Here is a 21,907-nt window from a genome sequence, read left to right as displayed (position 1 = left end):
CTCTGGTAAAGCCCTAGTGTGGATTCAATTATGCTGGTATAAAGGTGCTTTATGCTGGTACTCCCTTCCTGGATGGCAATAGCTATACCTGTATAAAATGTCTTTAAAGCAGCATACCTGCATCCACACTTGGATTGGTTGTACCACGTTAGCTATACTGCAGGGGTGGGGAACCTACGGCCCACAGGCCAGATCCAGTCCGCTGCTTCATTTTATCTGGCCTGAGGCAAGTCTCCGCATCGCAGGCCAGAAGCCCCGAGCCTCAGCATCACCTTCCCCCATGCCCTCACGCGGTGCTGTGTGGCCCGCAACTGATTTTTTCTGTGGGTCAATGGCCTCTGATAGAAAAAAGGTTCCCCACTCCTGCTATACTGATATGCTAAAGCAATACAAATTTTTAGTGTAGACAAAGCCTAACTTATTATCCCCATTTCATAGATGGGAAGCTAGATGCACAGGTTAAACAAGATGCTTAAGATCATGCAGCACATTCAGTGGCAAAGTCAGGACTAGAACCTACATTTCCTGACCCCAAATCTTTTGCACTCGCCCCTGCTACGTCTCTCCCTTGTGCCTTCCCAAAGGAATCCAAGCAGCGTTTAACACTGTATACAAACAGGAATCTTTTTCAACAATAACTGGAATGCATCTACCTTTGGGGACAGGGCAGCAGCAATCAGGAAATCAACCAGCACAGCACCCCATACAGCAGCCAAGGAAGAAGTAACAGGGGGTTTCCTCGGGAAATGTGGCACAGAGCCACTGAATTTTTAGCATCCAAGCAAGCCCAAAGAAACTCAAGTTATTAGGGCTTTACCCAGAAGCCAGGCCTTACCCACACAGTGTGTACACGCCTTGGAATAATAAAGGACTGAGATGACCCTGTGAGAATTTGACCCTGTAGTCCCAAGGAGTCTAGCCTAGTCCTTCCTATTGCAATCCTGCACCACAGAAGTTAACAGGAGTTTTACTATTGACTTCAATGGGTGCAGTACCATGTCCTTCAAGGGGTACACTGTTTATTTCACTCAGAAGAGTCTTAATTAAAACTACATGACTCTGCATCTCATTACACAATTTTATATGACTTTGTTAAAAAAGATTATACACTGATACAAAAATTCCAACTGCATATTTTTATACAGACTGCCCCAGACTCAGTCTACTGTGTTATCTCAAATCAAGAAACCATGACGGTCTTTTTACATTCCACATTTGAAAATAACTTTGAAATGAAAATCTGATGGAAAAATTCATTCGACTTTTAATATCTGAGTGGGGTCCTACCTTTAACTCCCAAAATATATTTTAAAGATCTGCAATTAATACTTTTGGGGAGATATCACCAAAATGTTTTGGTCTTGTTTTACTGGCTCTGCAGTAAGGATTTTGTTTAAATGCAGGTACCAGAGCTGGGCTGACATCAGTAGATGATGCCAATGGCCACCACTGGAGTAGTCTAAAAGTGAGAGAAATGGGGAACTTAGTTTGTATTCAGCTCTCTGTTGAACTTGACTAAAGAACATGTGCCAAATGGTTAAAGAACCAAGGTGGTAAAGGGTTGTTTGGTTTATTTGTTTTTTTAAAAGGATCTCAGGAGTACACTAGAGTCTGATCAAAAACGATTTAAAATAGGGCTCTTTTAAGCATTTTAGCTACTGTAAAGATACATCCCATCAACTCAATTATATGTAAAAAGTCAAAAGATCTGAGATGCAAAGCAAAAGTGCAACAAATATTTAAAACAAGATCATTTTAACAAACTTTCCTGGATAATAGACTAGCAAAGGATAATTACCTAATATCTGCATCACAGTCTTTTCCTGGTGACTGCTTTCAAATACAAAGACCCTGGCCCCTCCCCCTTACCATTTCAATTTCACTCCCACTACTCCCAAGTTTTGTTTCAAGGCATCGATACAGTTGCCATTCTCAGCAACTTGCCATTTCAGACTGGCAGCCCCTACGTATGTTTTGGAGGCTTTAATTTTTAAAAGGATAAAGAACACATATACCATAAACATCACTCCTTCAGAAAAGTTCCAAAGTCTTTATATTATCCCCATTTTACAGATGAAGAAACTGAGGCACAGAGACAAATGATTTAACACGGTCATACAGGAAGTCTGTGGCAGAGCCGGAAACAGATCCTAGAGCAGCGGTCTCCAACCATTTTACGCCCAAGATCACCTTTTGAATTTAAGGGCAACCCAGGATCTACCCCACCCCTTCTCCAAAGCCTCTGTCCACTCACTCCCCAATCGCTTGCTCCCCCCATCCTCACTCACCGGGTTGGGGTTCAGGAGGGGGTGCCGGCTCTGGGCTGGGGCTGAGGGGTTTGCAGTGTGAGAAGAGGCTCTGGAGCGAGAGGGTTGCGGGGCAGGAGAGGGTGAGAGGTGCGAGTTCTGGGAGAGAGTTTGGGTGCAGGAGGGGGTGCAGGCTCTGGGAGGGAGTTTGGGTGCAGGAGGCGGCTCTGGGCTGGGGCAGAGCGTTGGGGAGCAGGAGGATGTACAGGGTGCCGGCTCTGGGAGGAGGGTCAGGGTTGGGGCTTGGGGTACAGGAGGGGGTTTGGGGTGCTGGCTTCGGGAGGGGACTCAGGGCTGGAGTATGGCCTCCCACTGGGCAGCACTTACCTCCGGCAGCTTTTGGTTGATGGTGCAGTGTGGCTGCCACTAAGGCAGACTCCCTGCCTACCCCGGTCCCACGCTGCTCCCGGAAGGGGCCAATTCACCCCTGTTGGGGGGAGGAGGGGACAAGGGGCACGTGGCTCTGCACGTTGCCCCTCTCTGCAAGCACTGCCCCTGTAGCTCCCATTGGCCGCAGCTCCCCGTTCCTGGCCAATGCTTGCAGGCAGAAGCAGTATGTGGAGAGAGACCCCTGCCTCCCCACCCACAGCATGAGGCCAGGGCCGGCAGGGAGCCTGCCTTAACGTCAGCCCTGCTACCCCACCGGAGATTGCGATCGACTGGGAGATTCTCTAGGATCAACCAGTCGATTGCTATCAACCGGTTGGTGACCACTGTCCTAGAGGAATCACTCCTTGTCTGGGGCCTCCCCATCTGGCCTCCCTAAACCTGGATTACTTAAAGGGTCCAGGAAAGAACATGCCACACCAAGGACATGGCTTGCTTTAGTTTCTGCTCATGTCATTTTACCCTGCCTTGCCAAGAAGATCCTCAAGTTAGCTAACACCCGAACAGAACTTTGAATACATACAGTCCTACATACATGCTAAGTAATAATATTATGTTCAGTTATTGATCCAGGTATTTAAAACGAACCCATTACCATTGTTTGTAAAGTGATCTGAGGTCCTCTGATAGGGGGTGCTATAAAAGGGGAAACAATTTATATTGTTCTACCAAACATGGAACGCTTTCATAGGCACTATCACAATTATTGTTCCTGTATGGCTGTCGTCCTCCTCCAGAGGCACAATGGCCCTGGTACATCAATGTAATTACACACATTCAGAATGCAACACAGCACCGATAGAGAAAAAAGGCAATTGCTGGCCTAGGGCTAACACTAGAGATGATAAGCACAACTCACTGGTTTTGAGCTGCTGCATCCTGAGAGCAAAAAGGTATGCGGTTCAGAGAGCTCTACCTCTTTCTCCACTTCATTTCTATGGGTGACAACAGCGCATGATTGCAGTAAAGACACATGGGCACATTCTGCTTGGGCCAAGACCCATGTCAAGCAAAAGCACTTCCCTGATGGCGGCAAAGAAGGTGGACATGAGAGACAGAAAGTCTTTCTTTTATGATGACCCTGGGTTAGAAACCCCAAGATGGTCCTCCTCTGCGTTTCGCCAGTCTGGAGAAAACCCCACTGAGCCGGAGGAGGAAAGGGGAGAGGTTGAAACTAACAAATAGGGAAGAGAGCTGGATTCCAGAAGCTTTAACTGGATAGGAGACAGCCAATCATACAGGGAGAGAAGGACACTAGGCTATTCAGAGGCAGGTTGGTGTAATTGTACTTTTATAATCATTTTAGAGTTGCAAGTAATATTGGGATCACTGAAAAGACGTGATCAATGGTTAAGAGGTCACAAGATGATCTACTGTAAATTGTCCCATTCGCAAGCAGGACGCTATGTTTATGACCCTATCTTGATAAGATGCTAAGCCCCCTCAATTCCCACAGACATCATGGAGGGGCGGGCACTCAGCACCTTGCAGGATTGTTTTTGTGCACACATGTATGGTGGGAAATCACCCTGTCCTCATTCAAAAACAGCTACTGAGTCTCTCTGTGCTTACCCAACTGGGAACGACTTTCCTTGTGCATTTTCTATGCCCTAATTAAATTGCCACCTCAATATTTCTTTTTACAAAGGCTTGGTGATTTATCGTGTGCTGGAGGATTTGTTTTATTTAAAACACCTGCCACGCCACATACACAGTGACACAAAATACGAGCACTCATTTTAAGGCTCTGATGTGAAGCACAAAAGCAAGTAAATTAAGAACCTAGGTGATCATTTCACCTTTCATACCTTCCACTGCACTACGCATTGTAATATACATAGGGCCAGACACTATTCTGAGCCCCGAACACTAACCAGACTCAGAGTGAGTCAAGGAGGAAGACAAAGACAAAAGGAGTTTCTTTACTTTTGTCTCGTAACTCAGACTTTGAATGTTATTTTAAACGTAGTTGGTGTTGATTTTCCTTTTAAGAAGAATTTTCTGGAAAAGGGCATCAGTTATTAAACAACATCTCAGAGAATTCTATTTGGAAGTAATATATTGGCATTCATTTGAATTCTATATATTTACAAACAAAACTATTTCAATTCCTATCTTACAGGGCATTCTATTAGCACTATCAGATTCAGGATGGGTCTTTCAGACCAGGGTTACTGTATCAACGGAACTATTCTGATGCAAATATCAGCTTGCACGGGTCACTCCAGCTGTGAGAGAATATACTGAGTCCTTTCTATTTCACTGAAAGTTTGCACGGTCATGCTGAACAAAACTGCATTAGCCAGAATTTGGCTTCACAGCTCCTTCGAAAATCCCAGCCATAGCTCTTTACAACTTTGTACCCGTTGAACAGTTATTTTAATTGGATAAAGATAAATGATGATGATGATGTACGGTACTCTGTAGCAAAACACCTGCACCTCTGAAGTACCCTGCTAGCACATGTATCCATGTCACATGAAATTCAATGGTTTGGATGCCTAACTCCATTAGGCTCCTTTGAAATCCCATCCTATATATCTGAATAATTTCATGATCACTGCGCTGCTGTTAAAATAAGCAATTTCCTGGATCGGTTTCTCTTTCTCTCTCTCTACACAAACACACAAACCTTCACTTGGTTTCTATGCCATGGATGCCCATACAATTCCCTAGGGAACATTGCAAAGCCTTCCACGGTGACAAAGCCTTTCCAGCATAACAAGGAGGACATACACAACACTAACAGCTCCTTCTACCTGACCCTTTCTTCATCCCCAATCCTCAAACGCTAAAACACTACTCTACCACAAGCAGAATTTTTATACCCCAAAAGGTGAGAAGTGCCAAAAACTCCACGAAGTCCAACAGAAACTCTGATACTGCTAATCTGTTTTACTTGACAGGTTCTCAAATACTATTACAATGGGTGGCACTATAAAACCCTAAGGTAGATAATAAGGGTACAGTACCTTCATGAAAATTAAACAGTGCTTGCAGCTTGCATGGCATGGAATCTAAATGGTTGTGCGCGTGTTAAACTGGGGATTTCAAATGTATTTTTAAAGTGCTAAAAGACCCAGCTCACATATTTACATATTCCATTGCTTATCTTAGTTTAGTGGATGCATCTTGACCATGTAAGACATGGGGGGAGGAGGGGGGAGACGATGACTAATCAAATGTATTCAAGGCCACTCCCATATTCTGAAGCCACATCTACTTTAATGCTGCAGGGAAAATAACTACATTTAAATGAAGAAATATATGCAATGAATACACATTTGCCACAGTCATGCTCAGTAAGAAATAGTACAACTTAGCAATGTTTTTACAACAACCGACAAACTGGATTAAAAAGGAAACCTCGTAGAACTTCTAAAACTATCTTCCTCTCAATCCTACTCACTTTTCTTCAAAAATCTCTATGGGCTTCTCTTTGCTTTTCACATCAAATTCAAACTCTTGCCCTCCACATAGAAGAATGTACAACTCCACTCCTACCTAACTCTCTGCTTTTCCTCTTACACATCCAATATTTGTGTTACAACCACATCTCCCTTCTTTCTGTATCCTTTTCACACTCTTCCCCTTATATTTGTAACTCCTTCCATCTCCTTGTTGGTGAAGAACCACCTTTTCCTCATTCAAATCCCTTTTTAAAAATCCTTCAATGTTAATCAGGTCCGGGTATTCCCTCCACCAATATATCACTACATTTCTGGCAATGAGATGCACAGAAGTGAACATACTATTCCAGATGCAGTTATACCAGAAGGATGAGAGTATCTATAACCTCTTTGCCTGCGACATACCGCACCACTTCAATGTATTCTTTCAGAGTTTCGCCAAAGTAGTCAGATTGTACCAGTCTGATGTGACTTACTCTAGCTACTCAAGTGAAATGGAAAACTGCACTTCAATCAGGAAAATGTAACAGCACATTGAAAAGTTCAGAAAGCAAATTCAGTTGGGATTTTTGCAGACTATTTGAATCCCAATTTATCTGCAGTAAACATTCCTTACTGGCCGATAAAACGTTGCATTTTCTATTGAGCTGTAGCTCAAGATAGTACAACATCATTTTCCAAAATCAGAAGCAAATGTGAAGTGTAAAAGGAGAGGAAAACAAAAAGACAAACACATCTCTGTTCATACTGTATAGAATGATGCCATAGAAAAATATCAGATTATCTATAATCAGATGGAATGAAAGTCACATCAATAAATATCTAGACAAAGATACAAGGATGCAAGACAAACTTATAGACTCATAGAAATGTGGAAGGGAACTAGAGAAGTCATTAAGTCCAGACCCCTGCACTGAGGAAGGACCAAGTAAACCTAGACTATCCCTGACAGATGTTTAACCTGTTCTTAAAAACCTTCCATGGTGGGGATTCCACAACCTCTATTGGAACCATGTTCTAGAGCTAACTACCCTTAGTTAGAACATTTTCATAAATATCTAACCTAAATGTCCCTTGCTGTAGATCATGCTGATTAATTCTTGTCCTATCTTCATGGGACATGGAGAACAATCAATCAATCATTGTCTTTAGAACGGCTCTTAACATATTTGAAGATTTATCAGGTCCCCCCTCAGTCTTCTTTTTTCAGGTCTAAACTTGGCCAGATTGGTTGGTTGGTTGTTTAAAGCTTTCTGCATAGGTCCAGTTTTCTAAAACTTATCATTTTTGTTGCTCTCTTCTGGACTATCTCCACTTTGTCCACATCTTTCTTAAGCTGTGGCGCCCAGCATTGGTTACAGTACTCCAGCTGAGGCCTCACCAGTGCCAAATAGAGTGGGACAACTACCTCTCATGTCTTGCATGTAAGACTCCTGTTAATACATCCCAAAATGATATTAGTCTTCTAGTAACAGCATCACACTGACTCATGTTTAATCTGTGATCCACTATAACCCTCAGAACCTTTTCAGCAATACTTCCATCTAGCCAGTTGTAGTTAGAACGTAAGAACGGTCAGATCAAAGGTCCATCTAGCCCAGTATCCTATCTTCCAACAGTGGCCAATGCCAAGTGCCCCAGAGCGAATGAACAGAACAGGTAATGATCAAGTGATCCATCCCGTCGCCCATTCCTACCTTCTGCATTTGATTGTGCATTTGCTTTTTTTCTAACATACTTTGCACTTGTCTTTATTGAATTTCATCTTGGTGATTTCAGGCCAATTCTCCACTTTATCTCACTCTACTAGGGACTGATGATGCCTCAGCTGCAGTAGTGTGTCCAATTCTGGGCATCACACTTTAGAAAAAATGGACAAACTGGAGAGAGTGCAGAGCAGAGCAACAAGAATGACAAAGTGTTTAGAAAAGCTGACCTATGAGGATGCAAGACAAACTTATAGACTCATAGAAATGTGGAAGGGAACTCGAGAAGTCATGAAGTCCAGACCCCTGCACTGGGCGTATTTAGTTTTGAGAAAAGAAAATGAGGGCGGGGGATCTGGCAAGAGTCTTCAAATATGTTAAGGGTCGTTATAAAGAGAACGATGATTGATTGTCTCCATGTCCACTGAAGGCAGAACAAGAATTAATCAGTTTAATCTTCAGCAAGGGAGATTTCGGTTAGATATTAATGAAAATGTTCTGACTCTATGGGTAGTTAAGCTCTAGAACAGGGTTCCTATGGAGGCTGTGGAATTCCCACCATGGAAGGTTTTTAAGAACAGGTAGCCAACCCCTGTCAGGGATGGTTTAGATCAGGGGTCAGCAACCATGGCACATGAGCTGATTTTCAATGGCACTCTGCTGCCGGCCTGGGGTTCTGTCTGCCAGCCCTGCTCAGCCTGGCCTGCCTGGATGGACGGAACCCCAGGCTGGCAGCGGGCTGAGCGAGGTCGGCGTCGGGGACCCCAGCTGGCAGGGGCCGGCGGACGGAACCCCAGAGCAGCAGCAGGCTGAGCGGCTCAGCCTGCTGCCGGCCTGGGGTCCCAGCCACCGGCCCTGCTCAGCCCGCTGCCAGTCTGGGGTTCCATCTGCCGGCCCCTGTACATGTAAAATGTATTACTGGCATGCAAAACCTTCAATTACAGTGAATAAATGAAGACTTGGCACACCACTTCTGAAAGGTTGCCGACCCCTGGTTTAGATGTACTTGGTCCTGTTTCAACACAGAGGGTTGGACTAGATGACTTCTCAAGGTTTCTCCAACCCAACCTTTTTATTATTCTAATACTCGTTTGCTTCTTAACATCACAAAGCAATTGTGGACGCACATAAAAACTAAGAGCTCTGCAAGCAAAGAGAAAATATGTTGGGTCTCTAAATACACCATGCTCCAATCTCTCCCTGTTTCTGTTTTTAAAATTAATCTGTGCTTTGAAGACTTGATAATCACTCTGTTCCCTGATGCAAAACAATGCTGTGCAAAGTATCATTTCAAGACACGTGATTGTTATATCTGATTGTACAGAAATTAATCTTTTATATTTCTGGTTTCCAAGTAATTAAGGTTCAAGAGAGTCCGGACCTATGTATGGTTTGCAGATTCCTGCACTAGCTTTAAATAAGGAGGGGAAAACAAGCTATAGTAAATGGACACAGTTTACTCCTGGAATTAAAGAGCAGATCCTGTATATTCACTGCACAGGTGGAGGCAGCAGAGGGGAAGAAGTACTGTGAAGGACAAAGTAATTAATACAAGCAGAACTTGAAGTGATTCCACATTTTAACTGCATATTGTTGAGAATCAGCAAGTCAGAAAGTCTACTGTTAACACAAGTTTGCTTTTATACACACACATCTAGTTCAGTTCTAAAATAAATGATGGATGTGTTTATCGCACTGAATTAACTCTACAAAACGCCTGTGCTCTCCACCTTCAAAGCAAGACAGACAGACTGGCTCCCTCTTGTTTGGATTAGCCACTGATTAATTTAGCCTTGCAGAAAATAAGTGTTTGAAGGGTTGAGCAGGAAGCAGGTGTGCACCTGCCCACTGAACTTGGGCAAACAAACATGCAGAAGTCTGGAGCAGGCTGTTCCAGGATGTGGAATGTCTCGAGCTCATCTGCACAATACAATACAAAGGCAGACAGGTAGTATGCTGGGGCCCTGCACGTGTGCACTAGGACAACAGACTGCATCATAAACACCGTGAGATGGTGCAGGGAATCAAGGTATATGGGACAGACAAGTGGGCATGCCTACCCAGAAAGTGCCTGTGACAGAGTTCTCTTTCCCAGATGACAAATTCCTCTTCCCTCTCCTTCATAAATGCTCCATGCACTACACCCCATCCCACCCAATTCAATCCCCCTGCTGCCGAGCCCCTCTCCCATGCACACCTCAGCCACCGTTTTGAGTATCAAAATGACAGTCATGTTCATTACCGACACAAGGTGAGCGAAGCAGTATTTTTTATTTGACCAATTACTGTTGGCGAGACAGGTTTTCGAGCTTACACAGAGCTCTTTTACAGGGCAGACCGGAGGAAGAACTCTGTGTAACTTCGAAAGATTCTCTCTCTTACCAACAGAAGTTGGTCAAATAAAAGAAATTACCTCATCCACCTTGTGTCTCTAATATCCTGTGACCAACATGACAACACCATTGCAGTCACCTTCATTGGCACTCATGTAAGCAATCTGCTAGAACAACAGGACAACAAATAAAAAATGAAATTCATCCCTTGCAGTGGACCAGCAAAAGGCTTATGGACCCTTAAACTTCATTTAAACCCTCCCAACTGCATCCCCAAAAAGAAGTTTCTATTATAATTATTTGTATTGTGATAGCATCTGCACACCACCGAGCACTTACATAGCTGTTTTCATCCATGTCTCTAAGTGCTTCAAAAACATGGTTAAGCATCATTATCCACTTTTTAGAGAGGAGAAATGGAGGCACGGGGAAGTAAAGTGACTTTCCCAAGGTCCCACAGTCACTGGCAGAACTGGGAATAGAATCTGAGTCTTTAAAGTCCTCATCCAGCACCCGCTAGACTCTATCAAACTACATCTAAAGATTTGTCTACAATAGAATGTTGGAAAAAACCTGACGTTGTTTCTATCATCAATTAGGTGTTCAGCTGAGCTGATGCGAGCAATGTTAGGAACCTTTGTATACACAAGGCTTCTTCAACCGCCGATAGCATTTTTAGAACCGTCAGTTAGATCTGTACCCAGCAGGCTAAGATGAAATGGTAACAAAGACAGCGTTAGCAGCCAATATCCTGCCTATCCTAGAGCTCCTAATGTTGCTAACACCCGTTCATATGAATTGATGTTAACAATGGTGGGAAATGTTCAGTTTCCCTATTGTAAGCAGGTCTTGAATGCTCGCATTCTAACGTATACCAGAATTAGAATTGCATGTATTTAAGCAACAACAACACACCCTAAAAACAAGACTGGGTATTTTAACAACCAAGAAGGAGCAGGGGTCTACACACAGTCCTATTTATCTTTTTACCAATTTAAATGCACAAGTTCATGTGCCAAAATGAACTCATTTCAAAACCCCAAGAGATGTGCGTACACTGTGTTCCACATTCTATTTCTAGAGTTATATTATTGGCTGGGGTAAGAACTAACAGCTGAATTAAATGGGAGGTAACGTACTGGTGAGCAACCACTTAAGCTAACAGAAGAAAAGTGGTATGGACATCATCCCTGGGACTCACTGCTTGTTTTCAGAAGCTGAACTGAACTCTGGCTCATAAATTCCAAGAACGGCTGTTTAATGCAAGCTGGTGCAGTTAGTGCTTTTGTAAAATGGTACATCAGTTCCAATTTGCTTTGCCTGTTTATGCTTCTCAATTGAAATTCAATAGCTTTTGTGAGGGTTTTAAAACTATTTTGTTGCATATTATGTAAAAAAACCACAAAGGTCTAATTCTATTATCCCACTGGCCTGTATCCTGACAACACATACAGGTTCAGATGGAGCAGAAAAAGTTAAGCTATAAGATGGGCAGATGATGTCAGATGTAAACAAAAAGCACATGTTGTCAAAAGGAAAGTCCCTGGGAGAGAGGCCCATTACAGAGACAGCAAGGTTTACTGGTGGCATTTTATTCAAAACCCCTTTTTAATCTAATGTTAACTCTTTCCTTCCACTCCCATCCTTATCTAATCTAAAAGTCTATAGTTTTATGCCTTCCATTACCTGGCACCTTAGCACCTCAGACTGAGTTTAAATTAAGTCTGGTTATCTACAAAGGATCACGGTATTTTATGAAGGTTTTTTTCATCTAACAATAAACATTCAAGGAAATGCTGGTGCAATATTTAAAATTCTAATCAATATAAACAAATACAAAGGATTTTTTAATTGTCAAATAATGTACACAAATTTAATTAACAGAAAAAATCAGATATCATCATCTTGACAGTTTAATAATGCAAAGCATGGCCCTGATGCTGCAATTTGTAGAGTCGCAGAGATTTCAGTGGGACTCCAAGCAGGTGCAGACGTTATACTGCAGAATTGGAATTTACAAGTAAATGAAAAATTGGCTCCATTATACATGACCATTGAAAATCAGAATGTTTGATCTAATTGTATGGCAAGTTTTACTGAGTTTTGATTAACTTTACCGTTACCTGAGTTAACGTTAACTTAACAGGGTTAATAGCTATTAACCAAAACTCAAAATAAAAATGACATTTTGCAGCCCTCTGATTTCCTTTGCTTGCTAATGGTAACAGGGCCGGCTCTACAGTTTTCGCTGCCCCAAGCAGCGCACCGAATTGCCGTCGCGGACAGCTAAACATAGAAGCTGCTGCCGAATTGCCGCCACCGCGGAAATGCGCCTGCCGCCCTAAGGGCACACGGACTGCCCCCGCCGTGGCGGCAATTCGGTGCGCTGCTTGGGGGCAAAACAAGAGGGACTGCCGGTCCTTTCAGATTGCCGCCCCAAGCACCAGCTTGGAATGCTGGTGCCTGGAGCCGGCCCTGAATGGTAAAAGGTAATTCTTTCAGTCCTACTTTATCTCAAACTGGGGTGCTGCTGTGAAGTAAAGTGTAATGATGTATCATTAAAATGGCAGAGCAGTTCCTTTCTCTGAATGAAGATACTAAACTATGACAAGTACTTCTAAAAATGGTTTTGAGCATAGGTTCTCGTTTTCTCTCTCTCACACACACACACACACACTCTCTCTCTCTCTTTATCTAGTATATAGTTCTTTAGCTGAGTGATTGTTAAAGTGCCTGGTATAACACAAACGTTCCTTTCCTAGTTGACTATGAGTTCAGTGACAGCTAGGAATATATTCCAGACCTACTTACTAACTTGCTTAACAGCTCAATGCAAGGTAGAAAATGTCAGTACCAACATTCAAGACTAATAATTTATTCTGATGATAATAATCCTGTTGATGAGCAACACCAACCAGCAAGGAATGGTTTACTGATGTCTGCAGGACAAAATTTGTCCTAGTGCATGAAGGAACAAAGATTCCGAAAACACAAGTTACCACTGGAACTAGCTGTTCTTCAATAAGATGCCCCTAATTTTTCCCCCACTAAACCCACGCTCAGCAGGTTTTTAAAAGAGAAAATAAAGGACCAAATTTGCTTTCCTTTAAATGTTGAGAACCCTTTGATAGGCAAGAGCGCTCATCAATTACACCTCTGCCATGACAGCTTTTTTACACCACATCTTCACACTTTTAGAGTGCACGTCTGATGTATAAACCCTGGCAAAAGCTTTACTGCTTGCTGTACCTAAAACATAAATGAGAACGTGTTTCTTGTTATCTTGCTTCTGTTGGTTCTCCAAGAGCAAGCAGAAAACAGCTGGATTCTCAATATGCTGAGTTGTCTCTCAAAGTCGTTGAAAAGCACAAAGAAACTTGTCTTCAGTGGCAAATGAGACAAACTCATTCAGACAAAAGAGATGATGTATTAACTGTATACATGTATGTGGGGCATACTATACAGAAAGCATCCAATGACGAAGAACAAAATCTATTTGCAGAAGTCAAACTCTGCAGCTCAGGTATGTTACTTTTGATTTACATTAAAATAACCAAAAGACATTCAACACCAATAATTATAATAAAACAGTCTTCCAAATCTCTGGATTGGTTAGGTAGACACATGGTCATGTAGGTAAGTAGCACTACCATATGGTGCAGATCTGCATCATGAACAGAACTGAATCAGATCACAAATACCCAGCTTTCTAATAGCATCCAAACAGAACATTGTGCATCTTTTATCATTTGAATGCAAGTGTCTACACCAGAAAACTCTGTTAAGGTCAAGTTGGGTTTTTAATTAGCTAATCTTGATATACCCATAACCTTTATCCTAGCATGGACATACCGCGATGCCTTTACCTTGATGGAGAGGTACACCCTGACCTGGGCAATCAAGATAAAACATTGCAATGCATCCACACTAGGAAGTAAAAGTTGTGATTAGAGCAAAGTCAGTCAAAACACTCAGCCTAACTTCAACCCATTTTTCTAGTCTAGAAAAGCACTAAAAAGGCACTGAGCAAAAAGTGAATATCCTCAGAAAAGCCGGTGTTTAAAAAAAAAAAATCTGGCTGGATCCAACCAGATAAAACACATTTTGAAACAGGCTATTGTGAGTAATTAGCTGATGTATGTTTGTACAGTGCTTTGAAAAAGTAAAGTGCAATGGAGTGGTGTTATTTCATTCATCCTCTCAGTGCCAGTAGTTTTCAAACAGCCATGAGAAGCTCATCAGCTGCTTGCTCTATGCAAAAAGAGGGGTTTGAAACTGCTCTGATCTACTTAGAGTCACACAAGTGGCATTTCTCAGGGAAAGCTAGCAATTCGCTATTAAATGCAAAATTTGAATACGAATTGAAATAGTTCACTACCTACACCCCCCAAAATAATTAAATTAATTGACAAGAAAAAGCAATAAGAGGTGACAATTGAGAGAGATGTTTGATGTTTAAGTTAACAACATCACTTCAGTGTCATCCACCACAGTGTGCCCTGACACATTCCTTGCCGTATCACTGTGCTGAAATGAAACACACAAGCTCTCTGTACTTTCACATATAGCGTATTAGAAGGTTTCTGTAAACATGATGGGATTTCATGTCTTTTTCCAATGCTCAATACTGCAGATTGGATACAATGCATATCTTAAGACATAATGCTGCAAACACTCCTTATGCATGTAGGAAATGCTAAACCAGTCTGATAACCTATTTCAGATGAGTGGCCAGTGCCAGAGGATGCTACAGGAAACCTCACAACAGACAATTATTTAATAATCTGCTCACATGGGGAGTTTCTTTCCAACTGCAGGTACTTAGTTTCAGCTTATGCCTTGAAACACGAAGATTTATATTCTTATAAACTTCTAATGTAACAATGGGTGTGTATTTATTATCCACGTAAATGTCTATCCCTATTTAAATCCTACTTGCCTTCAATAAAATCTTGTGACAATGAGTTCCACAAGTTAATTATGTAGTATTAAAAAGGCATATCCTTCATCAGGGCACAGTGGCTACTAGTCACTGTTGTGAGTTACTACTCCTGAAACGAAGGGCTTCTCTTTACTACTGGGGAGATCGAGGCTGCTGCAATTGATGCAGCAGGTGTCAACTTAGCAGGCCTAGTGAAGACCCACTAAATCGACAGCAGAGCATCTCCCATTGACTCAGCCCAGTGAAGGCACTGGGGTAAGTCGACCTAAGCTACGTCGACTCCAGTTACATTATTCATGTAGCTGGAGTAGTGTAACTTCGATCAATTTATCCCGGAAGTGAAGACAAGCCCTAAGTGTTTACAGGACTAGGCCCCTAGATTTTTCTCTCTCCAGGGCAGGGAAGGGCATATGCTTACGTGATGTCTGCAGAGCATCGTGTATGTTTACAGGACTATGTGAATGATGTTAAATAAAATAGTAACCGTGTTTTGGTTGTAATACCTGATGGAGGTATCAACTAAAATCAGTTTAAAGACATCCTGTATGGGTGACTGGAGACACACAGAGAAAAGGTTCAGGGAGCTGAATGTGTGAGACTGTTGAATGCACCTTCTCCCCCGACGTACACCTGTTTCAAACAGGCTGAATTCTGTTTGATGCCTCTAATTTGTTCTGGCAAGTAGATCTGAGGTAGGGATTTTGCTGAAGAGCTCCATTCAGTCAATTATCTACATCCACAGTGATGACCCTGCTCCCATGCACTGCCACACTGCAGGAGACCTTGCAATTAACAATATACAATTGCAATGCTACTTATAGGAAAACTTGTGGGTGTTGTTAGGAATGTACATTTTCCCAATGAGAGACTTGCAAATGCCTGTTAATGCTCACATTCACTCAATTTTAACCAAAGTTCAAAGAATGTGCTTTAAGGTTCATTATCTCTCCAAAGGGATGTTATTAAAATGTCACCACATGCTGTGGAGCCTTGTAATCCACTGTTTCTTATTTTTACTTAATACATGGACCCTATAAACACCTTCCTCCAATCTTTTCTCTATACTTCTCTAAACACAAATATCACAGCCCTCCCCATTCTCCTAGTCTCTCTTCCCCCAGCAATAACACAACCACAACCTTCAGCAGCACTTCCAGTGGGCATAACAGGCCACTGCTGGTGTCAGAATTATTGATTATAAATTGCTTTTTGCCTTTTATATGCATCCCCATGTCTGCACATACATGATTCATCCTTTTCCCTTCTCTATGTACATCACACTTGAATCCCAAGCTTTAATTCTTTGCCTTCCTGTAGCAGCTGGCATATTCTTACAACACACCAATCTCTGGTAAAACTTTCCGTTAGCCAGGGTGACTCACTTACCTTGTCTCTGGATTGTAGCCCAATATGTAGAAAAATGAATCCACTCGGGCTTTAAACTCTCTAGCAGCAAATATGTCAGAGAAATGGGAAATATTACACTTCCCTCTGAAAGGAAGAGAACAAATGGTATTAGAATCCCATGCTGGACAACATTCATTTAGATAAGCATCACTCCACTTTGGAAATCAGTCAAGGGATGCATTGTGCTCTTGCAGGTGCCCAAACTTCATAATAATGCAAGATCCAACCCTACTATCAGTGACTTCCAGGCAAATTCTCCTATTAACTTAAATGAGAAACATTCATTAATCTTATTCAGTCAGGACCCTCTCCAGGGCAGTCACAAATGAACAGGATATACCTTTAAACAGAAAATCTGCCCCAAACTGCAGCTTTTAAAATGTTGAAGATCCCTGCTCCAGCCCCTGGCCTTAATCTCTCTTTTTTCTTTTTAATAACTAACTCTTTAAAGCTGATGTACAAAATTCTACTATTCAATAACTAAGAGGAGTGATGATTTTTTTTTTTAATGGGCGAGTAAAATGACAGTCTTAATCACCACCCTCATGAGACTGGTGAGAACACTTGGTGTTTCATCTAATACATTTTCAAGACAAACCTCATAAGTATGCTTTGACAATTTTCAGATCAAAAACAAATTAATTGGCTAAGTATTTTTAGCAAGATTGCACTGTAAACAATATAAAACAATAGAAGTTGCAACAACACAATTACTTTTTCATCAGGAATAACACCTAGCAAAGATTTTGTTCCATCTGCCCACAGTGGCCTCTAGATTGGCCTCTAATATAGAATACGCCCAGTATAAATCCCTGCTTCCCACTAACCTCCTTAAAGATAGAAAAGTTAAGAAATTTCTTTATAAATTTTGCTATACAAAGCACTCGTTTTGTTCTCATTAAGGATAGCCACAAAGGGAATTATGCTGCAAAATGTTTCACTCTCTGCTGTCTTGCTCATGGGTTTGTTAAACTGTTTAGTGCACAGAAGCTGCTTTAAACATTCTGTAAAACACTGCACAGCAATTTACAGCAGTGAAGTAAATCAGACAGCTCAGAAGAGGGCATCAGAGGGAAATGGCTAATCAACTGGAGAGACTTACACTTATCACAGGTATTTGTCAGTAGATGTTTGCAGTTGTATTTTACCTGCAAGTGGAGACTACCGAGACTAGTGAACCACAAGACTACCTTTCTTTTCAGCAGCGTAAATATCTTTAACATTAAAAGAACAGAAGCAAGCATTTCCTTCCATTTGTGAGTCACTGACCATGCATTCCTCTAGATGGACCACAATAATAACAATAATACTCTGCGCATTTAATTTCATCCAAGGATCTCAAAGCTCTTCACAAACATTAGCGAAGCCTCATAAAGGCTCTGAGGTTGGAAAGAGCTATTTTACCTACACAATTCTGGGCTCTTTTGCCTATTTTTGGTCTCTGAAGAGACAGTAGCAATGTTTTACACTTGAAAGGCTGCAGTGGAAAACTTATCAGGACACTAATTGGTTTCCTTCTGCAACCCTTTCATGGGAAAAGCGCTTCTGAAAGTTCCATCAACCAAATGTGGCTAAGAATGGCAATTTTTTTCTGCATCAAGCTCTTTACCCACATAGGCTACTGCAAAGACAAAAATAACTAGGGACCAGTCCTGCAATTTTACTCACATGAATATTCTCCAAGAAGTCAACAGGACTACTCATGTGAGGAGGAGTTACATAATCAGACCCTAGGATTGCCTAATTCTCAGCTTCTGCAGCCAGAGGCAAAGCAAAAATTTGTTTCTTGGTCAGCTGTCGTCAGACTGCAATGCAATGTTAAAATCCTCTGCAGTTTAAATCAAACTTGTAGCCTTCTTGAAGCATTGACAATCCTGTTCACAGCTCATTTTATCTTAATTTCTTGAAGAGAGCGCTAGGGAATTAAAAATTGGTGGTATTTGTTTTCATCTTTCACAGGAAATTTTGATCAAATAATTTTAAGGCAGATCAAATTTTTCTAAACTTTCCTTTGAATAAGAACAATTCACCTGGTACAGTAAATAATAACTAAAATCAAGAATATGCATTTATCCAGTCACACAAAAGCAATACAATATTTTGATCATGGAATTTTATGCAGGTAATATTAAGTATTGCTACTGAAGTACAAGACAATTGTGTTTATTAAGTGTTCCATAAGCACTTTCCAATTAAAGTTTTTTATTGACCAGAGCAGTGGACTGGGAGCTGTGATACTTGGTTATATTTCCTACTCTGTCATCAGCTTTCTGTGTAGTCATCTGCATGGAGGGCATGGTAATGTTCTAATTTATTAAATTAAATTTAAAATTAATCTTTTTTCTGGACTTCCCAATGTATCTAGTCTTCTCTATTTTGTCATTTAGATTGTCAGATCATCAGGGAAGTGACACTCCTTAGATTTGTGTCTTGTAGGCAGCTGTGAAAATTACCGGCACACAGTAAATGCTATTAACTAGAGGAGAATGAGTGGAAAGGATGTGCTCAGTTCTTTGCTATGCAAACAAATACGTGCCTGAACGTCAACATTTAGAAATGTAACTAGAAGCTCTGTTTCATTTTTCAAAAGGGCTAATTTTAAAATACAACTGATAAACATTCATATAAGTATTGCCACAAATGGCAGAGGTAAGCCATAATGAAAATAAAACGATAAGCCAACAGGAAGTGTAGTCTAAAGAGTCATTTAAAATATTTTCATGGTGAATATTTTCTGAATCCCATCTATGGTATATCAGTCTTTTGTCTCAAACTAATCTATGAGCTTTTTGTGTTTCATGGTGCCTTCAATTTGTTCCGTGTTTTATTTTATTTATTTATTTTTAAATAGAGGGGGAAGAGAATGAGAACACAGAAGAGTCTATAATACTCTCAGGGGAAATTCCATACACATGTTTCAATTTCTCAGTGTCTAAGATGACAATTAAATTTACAAGCCTGGTTTCAACAATCCAACCAGCCTCACATTAGCTAGCTATTCTCTCCAAGTATGTCAATTTCATATGGGAAAGCTACCTTTCTTGAGACACAAAAACCACTCTGGTGTTTCAGGAAGATTACAGCACACCACTGGAATGTTCTGAGTTTATCTAAAATCCTGTAATAAGTCAAATAAAAGATTTTTTTTCACCTCCCCTACAGCACAAGTTGCAGCTAATTTGCCTTGAAGTAAAGGGCTTCAGAGAAGTGGCTTTGAACAAAGAAAATGTCTCCAGATGGTTTTACTGAAACACCATCTGAGCATTATCATCAGGGAGATTACTCAGTTCACATTTTGACAATATCCATGCACTCTTCAGCAAGCTGAAAACTCGATGGATGCCAGTAAAAATAATGCCTTAGTATTTCTATCAGAAAACATTTGTAAGTAATGGCGTCTCCCCCTTTGCATGGTCAAAGGTTAGCCACTTAAGTTACAAACTAACTGGGCAAAGAGAGCAGCAAGCCCTGGGGAAGGGCAGATAACAGAGAACAATACAGGGGTCCGTTACCTCCGCTGTTTATACAGCTAGCTTTTAATGGAGCTCTCAGCTGAGCTACAATGATTTCTGCCTCAGAGCAAAAGTCTTTAATGCAATTTATCAGGGCTGCACTAACAGTCATTTTGCAAAGGGAGGTTATTGTTAATGGTGAAATGAAACAGAGAGGAAGGGAGGGTACCATTTCTACAATAACTAGCAATAATCTAAATTTGCAATGATGGGAAACAATATCGTCTGAACACCATAGATTAGCTAAGATTAAAATGAGATTTTTAGAATCACAGCTTCTTTTCAAATTAGAACAGATAACACAAGTTAATTATTGCATGTGGCGAGAAGGAGCCTGAGCAGTATGCTAATGCTCCCCAAACAGGAAAAGACAAAAGACAGCTCTCCTTCTCTGTTCAGATTTTTTCAGTGCTATTTTTCCTCCCTGCCAAGCCTGCTGTGGGATGCTGCACCAGGTCCTCTGTCACTTACCTGAGGGCAGCAGCATGATAAGTGTCAACATAATCTGAAATGAAGAGCTCTCGATTCTTGATCACTGGATCTGTAATAACAAGCTCTCGTCCAGAATCTGTGAAAAGAGAACAACACATTAGCTGCAGAGTCCCAAAGCATCTACCTCTGCAGATTCACAGGCATTTTGTATGTTGAAGCCTGAGGTTAATACTGTCTTGAACACACACAGTCACTGAGATGTTAAGATTATACCAACATTAAAAATATAATTTTAAAACGGGGTTTTCTGTGGCACTCATTACAATAATATTGAGCAACTCACAAATATTAACGGATTTGTGCTCCCCATTTGGTATGGAAATACTATTAGCCCCATTTTATACAAGGGCTGCTGACAGGAGCTTTCCCTCTGTACCCCTTAAGAAGTGTGCAGGAAGGGAACAGCTCTTTTGGGCACGGCAGGAGAAAGTGTCTTGTCTCCAGAGCAAGCACCTTCTTCTGTAACCTCTCACCCCCACCTGCTCTGTCTGTGACACAGTCTGTTCTATACAGTTTTACAAGCCGGAGTTTGCTAAAATGTTATATGTCATCATTTTGATCAATATCTGTGCACTGAAAGTCAGTGGTGTCATATTGGCAGTGAAGAACATTTCTTTTCATGTTTTAAAATAGGTAGTTAAAATCCAAAATGCAACCTTGACTATCGAGTCATCAGTGATGCCTTTAATAATCCCTACTTAACACTAAAATAGTTTGTATACGCACAGACGATGCTACTTAATAGAAGGCATAAAGCTAGGAAAAATGTGGGCTTTGGCTTTGTGCCCATCTTTCCTGGGTTAGAAATTTTCACTGAACTAGTGAGAGTGAATCATTAGACTCGTGCAGATTTTACTACAGCACATACAAAAACGACCCTCCTAACCACCATTAAAGAGAAAATATTCATAGATTTATACCACTGTATGCCAATCTATTTGGATACTTTAAATATGAGTGGCAGTGTTCCATTTTTAAAGCATGATTTTTATTTATTTATTGGGGAGGGGAGGGGGAGAGAGATCACAATTCACCTCCAAAGGTTTTCAGTGTTTTTGAGGCTGCCCCAAGGAAATTTCCAGCTCAGAAGAGTGGAATCAAGTTTTATGGCTCTCTAGAAGCCCAGGCAAAAATCATCCTGGAAGATTTAAGAATTCCTGTCTCTGCCACTATTAGGAAGATCAACAGTTTATTATTGTGCAGCTGGGATGGGACGTCAGAGGATGGAGCACTTGACAATTGCCCTGTTCTGTTCATTCCCTCTGAAGCATCTGTCATCGGCCGCTGTCGGAAGACAGGACACTGGGCTAGATGGACCATTGGTCTGACCCAGTACGGCCGTTCCTATTTAGTCCAAAAAACGGTGGGTGGAAGAGAGGGGAAAGAATCAGTTAGCAATGCTTCCAGTGAAA

General features: G+C 41.3%; 1 protein-coding gene across 11 annotated transcripts in view; it reads right to left on the bottom strand.

The window, feature by feature from the left end:
• Positions 1-21,907, bottom strand: part of RERE (arginine-glutamic acid dipeptide repeats) — a 391,036-nt gene that overhangs the window by 167,427 nt on the left and 201,702 nt on the right. For all 11 annotated transcript variants that reach the window (XR_005590298.1, XM_039508664.1, XM_039508660.1 and 8 more), the window contains exons 5-6: positions 20,475-20,571; positions 16,471-16,575 (exon numbers count right to left, since the gene is read on the bottom strand). Coding sequence is in view for 10 of the 11 variants with exons in the window: in XM_039508664.1 (XP_039364598.1) it covers positions 16,471-16,575; positions 20,475-20,571 (202 nt within the window). In the remaining variant the exon portion in view is untranslated. The remainder of the gene's footprint in view (positions 1-16,470; positions 16,576-20,474; positions 20,572-21,907) is intronic.

The sequence above is a fragment of the Mauremys reevesii genome, linkage group 21 (genome assembly GCF_016161935.1).
Source record: "Mauremys reevesii isolate NIE-2019 linkage group 21, ASM1616193v1, whole genome shotgun sequence".
NCBI lineage: Eukaryota > Metazoa > Chordata > Testudines > Geoemydidae > Mauremys > Mauremys reevesii.
The sequence above is the reverse complement of the archived record's forward strand: the minus strand, read 5'-3'. Positions and strand labels throughout refer to the sequence as shown.